Source organism: Crassostrea angulata, unplaced genomic scaffold, assembly GCF_025612915.1.
Source record: "Crassostrea angulata isolate pt1a10 unplaced genomic scaffold, ASM2561291v2 HiC_scaffold_1, whole genome shotgun sequence".
In the NCBI taxonomy this organism is placed as follows: Eukaryota; Metazoa; Mollusca; class Bivalvia; order Ostreida; family Ostreidae; genus Magallana; species Magallana angulata.
Window position 1 is genome coordinate 250,001 of NW_026441566.1, and position 8,359 is coordinate 258,359.

Consider the following 8,359-nt stretch of genomic DNA (forward strand, 5'->3'; position numbering starts at 1 on the left):
AGCATCCTCAGGTAGTGTAGATTCAAAGTTGTGAAATTCATGACCCCCGGGGGTAGGGTGGGGCACAATGGGGGGTCAAAGTTTTACATAGGAATATATAGAGTAAATCTTTAAAAATTTTCTTCTCAGAAACTAATCAGCCAGGAAAGCTGCAACTTGTGTGGAAGCATCCTCAGGTAGTGTAGATTCAAAGTTGTGAAATTCATGATGCCTGGGGGTAGGGTGGGGCACAATGGGGGGTCGAAGTTTTACGTAGGAATATACAGGGTAAATCTTTAAAAATCTTCTTCTCAGAAACTAATCAGCCAGGAAAGCTGAAACTTGTGTGGAAGCATCCTCAGGTAGTGTAGATTCAAAGTTGTGAAAATCATGACCCCCAGGGGTAGGGCGGGGCCACAATGGGGGGTCGAAGTTTTACATAGGAATATATAGACTAAATCTTTAAAAATCTTCTTCTCAGAAACTATCAGCCAGCAAAGCTGAAACTTGTGTGGAAGCATCCTTAGGTAGTGTAGATTCAAAGTTGTGAAATTCATGATCCCTGGGGGTGGGGTGGGGCACAATGGGGGGACGAAGTTTTACGTAGGAATATATAGAGTAAATCTTTAAAAATCTTCTTCTCAGAAACTATCAGCCAGCAAAGCTGAAACTTGTGTGGAAGCATCCTCAGGTAGTGTAGATTCAAAGTTTTGAAATTCATGACCCCCGGGGGTAGGGTGGGGCCACAATGGGGTGGTCGAAGTTTTACATAGGAAATATGGAGTAAATCTTTAAAAACTTCTTCTCAGAAACTAATCAGCCAGGAAAGCTGAAACTTGTGTGGAAGCATCCTCAGGTAGTGTAGATTCAAAGTTGTGAAAATCATGACCCCCAGGGGTAGGGCGGGGCCACAATGGGGGGTCGAAGTTTTACATAGGAATATATAGAGTAAATCTTTAAAAATCTTCTTCTCAGAAACTAATCAGCCCGGAAAGCTGAAACTTGTGTGGAAGCATCCTCAGGTAGTGTAGATTCAAAGTTGTGAAATTCATGACCCCTGGATGTAGGGTGGGGCCACAATGGGGGGTTGAAGTTTTACGTAGGAATATATAGAGTAAATCTTTTAAAATCTTCTTCTCAGAAACTAATCAGCCAGGAAAGCTGAAACTTATGTGGAAGCATCCTCAGGCAGTGTAGATTCAAAGTTGTGAAAATCATGATCCCTGGGGGTAGGGTGAGGCACAGTGGGGGGTCGAAGTTTTACATAGGAATATATAGACTAAATATTTAAAAATCTTCTCAGAAACTAATCAGCCAGGAAAGCTGAAACTTGTGTGGAAGTATCCTCAGGTAGTGTAGATTCAAAGTTGTGAAAACATGATCCATGGGGGTAGGGTGAGGCCACATTTGGGGGGGGGGGTGTTTAAGTTTTACATTGGAATATATAGAGTAAATCTTTTAAAATCTTCTTCTCAGAAACTAATCAGCCAGATGATTTTTTATAATTGTTAAGACTTTGGCTCCAGGACAATTCTTCGGCCTCACAAGAAGGTTTGATGTAGCTTAATATCCCATATATAAACAATTGTAAAGGATCTTTTTGAGGACTGCAATACTCAACATGTGATATGACTATAAAATCATCCTGTTAGAAAAGGGACTAATGATTATAAACATAAGAATATCCAGGGGGAAAAAATGGATTTTATTTATACAGGATCTACATGTATTATTGTACATTGTCAAGATTGTTTGTATTATGACTCCATTAAGCTGATTTTATCATACCTATTGTTCCTCAGGTGAGCGATGTGGCCCATGGGCCTCTTGTTTGGAATTTCCAATGCACAGTATATATATTGTTGCATCACCCGTATTTGTAACCCCTGAAGATAAGTTAGTTGCAAGTTATTAACCACAAGAGTAATTTATGCTGTAAAAATGTCTGTAGATTATTTTGCCATTGAGGTTAATTCACACGATTGTGAACTCAGAAGACTGGGCACCTTAACTTCTCTTTCTGAGGAAATTCTGGCGAAGTTACCGATCACCACACAATGATCACAAAAAAACTTTTAGGTTCAGAGGGAAAAATATATGGTCAGTCGGGCGACAGGAAACAAGAATAATTTTTTTTTTTGGGCCTTATATGATTTTTTAATATGCCTGCATTATTTCTACTGGGGGTATTTGATTATATAGACGCGTGTGCACATGATTTCGATAGACTTTTATGATTTCAATAGGCTTGTACATTTTCTTGATTTTTTAGGCTCTAATTTACCAGCTTGATGAGATCCTTATAAACTCCAAGTATCATACATTACAAAGGCATGATCCATGAAATTAATGCCATGTTCCTCAACATACCCAGTAATTCTTTTATCATGTGGTTTTTTTTTCCAGGTTGTAAAATTAGCTAGTGACACATTTAACTATAGTGCAATAGATCGAGCCAAGTCCCGAACCAAACACAGTATTATGACCAAGGTGCCGGCTGTGGGCAAGAAATTCCATCGACTGGGATTACCCCCTAAGGTATAGGCAAACCTCGTCCAATCAAATGCTCTGAGTTTTCAGATGACTTCAATGAGTGATTATTTTTTCTGATCAATGCTTATGTTCCTACAGACCGGATCTTTTCAACTTTTTGTCAACGGGTACAAAGATGCTGACTTTTGGTTACGAAAGTTTGACAGTGAAGATTTACCTGTTTCTACGGCAACCAAATTGCAGCATTTATTTGAGAGACTAGTCGTTTTAGATTACATAATTAGAAATACAGGTAAGTGGTCATATACAGGTATCCCTGAATTCTGGCTGGGATAGCTGCTTGTTTCTGTGGTGATTAGAATTTTGCTGCAACGACAGCTTTATTGATTCGTTTTGTTGAATAGAAGTCAGATAGCTGATTAAAAAATGAATAAAACTGTGTTGGACGATCCTTTCATGTATATAAACTTCTGGCATCTTTTACTTATGAAACATAATGATAAAAAATTCAGTATTTCATTAAACTTTTTATCTTTTGAACTCTTGATCTCTAAAAATTTGATCAAGATCCCCTGAAGTTCAAATGATCAAGATTCTCCTGTATTTATGTCAGCAAGAGTTACAAGTCTATTTCCTGACCATGCTGTGGGAAATTATAGAATTTTGGAAATTAAGGTATCCCACTCCTCAATGTTCTTGTATCAAGAATTTCTTGAGAAGTATTCTATTGAAATCTGTAGACAAAACACACTTAAATAATACAAAGATAATGGAAGGTCAGTGTACATCCCTCTGAGTTATGGTCAATTGAATTTGACCTTTTTGCACCTAAAATGCGATTTCAGCCTGATTAGGATTTGTTGTCAGAATTTTTGATTAAGCAAATTCTTTTCTTAAAAATGTTGTTTTTAATTATGTACAATGGTAACACTGAATAGAGGGATTACGAAAAAAAAAATTGCATGAAGCTGCATAAATGTTTGTATGACCTTTTTGCACTTAAAATAGACAATTTTTATAATAGTTACAATTTGATTTGAAATAAAAACATTTTGAATATCAAGAATTTTAGAAGATTAATCTAGTTTGCCTAAATATGTATTCAGTATCATTTTGACATAATAAAACATGGGGGTCAGTGATTTCAAATTTTAGATACATGGCTGCAAAGGTAAAATTATTGCAAAATTTGGCTTAAAAAATTCAGACATTTTCTATATATTTGCATGATTTTATGCTAAACATCTATCATACTCTCAAAATTTAGTTTAGTTCAAGTCATAGAGAACCTATAGAACATGTCACAAACCTATCAAATGTTAAAAATGAGAATAATGAATAAAGTATAATAAAAAGAAAAGTATATTGAAAATTCATAAAATTGCTTGTTTCTGTCATTTTCGACTAAAAAACCTTCCGCACGAGAAAATAGTTCCCCCCAAAACTTGTTCGTTTCTTGAATTCAAATGGATTTTCTTTACGAATGTTGTGTAATTATGAAATGATGATCTTCTTGTGAGGTTTAAATTAATAAAATCATATTCATTTAAAATATAATGAACATCTGCGCAATGAAATCAAAACATGAGGAGTGATATACCTTAAATCCAATTCATACATGTGTATATTCATTTAAGAGTAATGACAATTTTAGTGTGATGTTGATATATCTTTTTTGTAGACAGAGGAAATGACAATTGGCTGATCAAGTATGAACCGGCCACCAGTACTCCCAAAGGAGATAGCGAGGTACAGGCTTTATCCAAAATATACATGCAGTGTGAGAATGATGAAATACAGTACAGTGCAAAAATCAGCACTTTAATATCATAAGATATAGCTAAGTTGAAATATTTACATTGGCTGAAATCTCTATGTTGTGATGTATCGTCTTGAAATGTGCATGTGCAAGTTTGAGAAACAATCAGTTGCTGGTAGTCATTGCCTAGAAATTAATGCATAATGTCTTGGTGCTTGTCGATGATAATGATTTAAGGTAACATTCATGATGATGAGCTGTGTGTTCACCAACGGTCCTGCAAATACTGTACATCAGACAAACTCTGTTTTTGTTTCAGGAGGGTGAGTGGAGTTTGGTACAGAACCCAGACATTTCTGTCGCTGCCATAGACAACGGTCTTGCCTTTCCTTATAAACACCCAGATGAATGGAGGGCGTGTTAGTATAGCAAAATGTTTTTATTTCTCTTCGTATTTTTTTTTTCATCAAAATTCAGAACTTCCATTTCATGTTTGAAGCTGTAATTGTAGCTGTTTGATGTAAAGTGAACTAGTAATTTTGCAATTGATTTTTGTACCACATTTTTTATGATTTTTTTGTTGACAGATCCCTACCATTGGGCCTGGTTACCTCAAGCTAAGGTTCCCTTCTCAGACGAAATCAAAGAACTGGTTCTACCTCAGCTGTCGGACATGAACTTTGTACAGGACCTCTGTGATGACCTCTACGAATTGTTCAAGGTCAGAGGTCATGCATAGTGTGTATTGTGGTATCATTAGAATTTGTGGTCGCTAATCTTGTGTGGGTTTTGTGAGTGTTATGCCACCAACTTACATTCTCAACGAGTGTATTTATTCATTAATCAAACTAGAAAATCCACAAAATGATGTCCTCATGAAACTGAGAGATTGACAATTTTCAAAAATTGGCTCCTCAAACTTTTAATAAGGTTCCACACAATATTCTTTTGCCATGCAGGCTTTTGTTGTAGCGTTGTAGCGTTGTTTCTTAGTTTGCCTTTTTAACAAACAGAGGCAGTTAATTGAGAATATCAAATATGGTTTTTTATCCAGATTTTTTTAAAGTTAAATGAAATTCAAAATTTAGGGTCATGACCTTTACATGTCATTTTGATTATATAACCTGCATTCTTGCTCAACTCTCTCATCCAGATGTCTACACTTTTTGGCACAATCATCTTTTTTTTGTGGGGGGGGGGGGGGGGGGGAATGTCAAAATTTGTTGGTTTCAGAGAGCAATAGACTCTTTCAATTGTTAGACCGAGTTTTATGGATTTATAGATCTATTTCATTTTGATTTCAGACTGACAAGGGATTTGATAAAAGAACGTTTGCGAAGCAGATGGGGGTCATGAGAGGGCAGGTAAATGTACCAGCAACCCACAATATTACATCCCCACATATTGAAATGATTAAACAGATAATGACAAGCTCAAAATAGTGCCTTATGAAAGCTTTAAATAGTATGAAGGTTGTTTACATTTGACCTAGTCAATGCAGCTCCTTTTGTTAAAGATTAAATAAGGGTCTTGTTTTCATTATTAAAGTACATGTAAGGAGATGATTTGGGATAAAGAGAGACGGATTCTAACTGACATACAATGTCACGTTGTAGATTTTGAACTTGACCCAGGCCTTAAAGGACAACAAGTCTCCAGTCCAGCTGGTTCAGATGCCGGTGGTCACTGTGGAGAGAACAAAGGAAGGTCGCGTACGGACGGACAGTGACCAGTACACACAGAGCTTCTCCCACAGGGCACCCTTCTTCTCCTGGTGCTGAGACAACCTCCGGGGAGTGGGGGAACCTCCTGGGATATCAGGTCATGTAAGGTCGGGCCACACCCCCTCCCCCGAAGTGAATGAACCGGGAATTCCTTCTCCAGTGTTTCATCTTTTGAGATGTACTGACACCAAGTGTTGGATAAATAGTGCAGCCATTTTATCACCATATCTCTTCTTATTTAAACCAGTCCTTCCTGACACAAATAGGATGCACAAGCTATTTAGACTGTAGACTCTTTTTCCCAAATCAGTTGCCAAAACTATGGGGCTTTAACTTTCTTCCTGCGTAAGGATGAAGGAGACAGTATCCTCTGGATGGATCTTTAACCTACCATATATAATTCTAAGTTTCGACTTGTATCTTTTAACTTGCAGCTGTTAACAAGTTTGGATTTGTATAGCATACACCATAGTTGATGCTTCCAGGTGTTTCAATGCAATTCTTGGTAAAAATATTATTTCCAATTGTTCTTTTTTTAATACCATATTTTTGTGAGCAATACTTATGTTGCGTTCAGCATTACTGTGGAATCATTTAATTTCGTGGGGGCCAATTTTCGTGGATTGTGGATTTTTTGCTTATTTGTGGGGATGTTATTTCGTTGATGTGTCAGTTTTCAGTTTGAGTAGGTAAACCAAATCTTTAATAATTAGTTTTCATTGAGGATTTAAATTCGTGGGCAAGGGGTACCCACGAATACCACGAAAATTGAGCCACCACGAATTCTAATGATTCCACAGTATAGAGTAGACAGCTACTCCACACAGTGGACAGTGAGAAGGGTCAGTGAACCAGGGTCACATTAATGAAATGATATTGATAATCATCCCAGTGCTTGTGTGTGTGGGCGTCAGGTGAATTGAGCAAGTCAGTCTTGGTGATTTATGTTCTAATTTTAGGTTTTTGGTGCTACATGAGAATCTATTTAATTATGAAGGGAGAAAGTGGTTTCATGATTTCTGTGAAGTTCAACTTTCATTTGAAAGAAAGTCGTTGAGAGATGTTTGTATTTTTTTGTTTCATTAAAAATTGTAACAAATCTGTATTCTGGTAACCTATGAACTTTATATTTTTCTTGTTTTGATGATTTGAGAGGTTTTCTTACACATGCTAGTCTTTTAGTTTGAAAATTAAACACACAAAAATGTAACTCAAATGAGTGAATTACAGTAATGCACAGGACTATGACATGATTGTAAAACATTACAGAAATATCCCTCATTAGATTGTTATCTATTACATATGCATGGCATTACATTACAATTGTTATGCATTACAGGAACATAACTATTTGGTCTATTGCATGTCTATTCAGTACAGCATGTTTTTATTTTAAGGTAGTTTTTCATAAAGAACACGAAAAGGTAATTTGGGATTAGTTGTTGTTTTGTACAATGAGTATTATTTAAATATTTTTTAATGTTTTATTTTTTTCATAAATCATTGATTCACCTGTGTGGTGTACGTATGGACTATTTTTATCTGCTGGTGTATGCATTCTATAAACTCCCCCAGGACCAGTGGATCTGTGGAAACATCACCGGGAACGATCTCATTGTGAAACACAACACCGACACATCACATACTGACAGAAATCCAACCTTTGTGTGAAAACAACAGTCTGTACAATAATGCCTTCCCAGAATGCCATGCTACATTGGGGAATTCTCGAAAGCTGTTGTTCATCATGCTGGGCTGATGTTTATAAAATCAGCTACATATTTTTGTTACAGTTGCTCATGTTTTGTTTTGCTAATTGCTAATAAGTAATAAATTAATGTTGATTTTTATAATACATGTAATTGTTTGTGTTGTCGTGAATTCAAGAACTTGGAAACAGTGTTAACTTTTAAGAGTTATCTGGACAGGTTTTATGGTCTGTCTGCTCATTATCAAGGTATCACAGCAGTATTTCCTAGTTGGTCCACATCAGTATTTCCTCGTTGGTCCACGTCAAAAAGAGGTTTAATAATTCCCGAATTCCTCTTTGAATGTGGGGTGTTTCCGACAGGGGTAGATTTTTTTTAAGAGATCAAAAACAATGTGTAAAATGCATGACTCTCACTTTATTTTCTTACGAATTTTTGATGCGTGTTGTTTCCGGAGAGGTTGCAAAGGACTGGGCTTCATTTACAACCAGGTGTATGTAACTTTGACATAAACAAACTCAATTGACTTGCTGGATGGCCCTGAGTAAAATGTTATAAAATGTAAATGAAGTGTTAAAATATGTTGGGAGGAATTTTTCGAAAAGTTTAATTGCATCTTTTTCTGTACGAGTTATTACTCTTTGAACAATCAATAAGAGCAACAAAATTTTATTTAAATCAATATGTTAGAATAA

General features: G+C 36.2%; 1 protein-coding gene across 2 annotated transcripts in view; it reads left to right on the forward strand.

The window, feature by feature from the left end:
• LOC128168486 (phosphatidylinositol 4-kinase type 2-alpha-like) overlaps positions 1-7,812 on the forward strand; it is an 18,476-nt gene extending 10,664 nt beyond the window's left edge. For both annotated transcript variants that reach the window (XM_052834678.1, XM_052834679.1), the window contains exons 3-9: positions 2,386-2,517; positions 2,611-2,764; positions 4,154-4,221; positions 4,551-4,650; positions 4,819-4,952; positions 5,536-5,595; positions 5,848-7,812. In XM_052834678.1, the coding sequence (XP_052690638.1) occupies positions 2,386-2,517; positions 2,611-2,764; positions 4,154-4,221; positions 4,551-4,650; positions 4,819-4,952; positions 5,536-5,595; positions 5,848-6,012 (813 nt within the window). In that variant the 3' untranslated portion in view covers positions 6,013-7,812. The remainder of the gene's footprint in view (positions 1-2,385; positions 2,518-2,610; positions 2,765-4,153; positions 4,222-4,550; positions 4,651-4,818; positions 4,953-5,535; positions 5,596-5,847) is intronic.
• Positions 7,813-8,359: the final 547 nt, after the last annotated feature.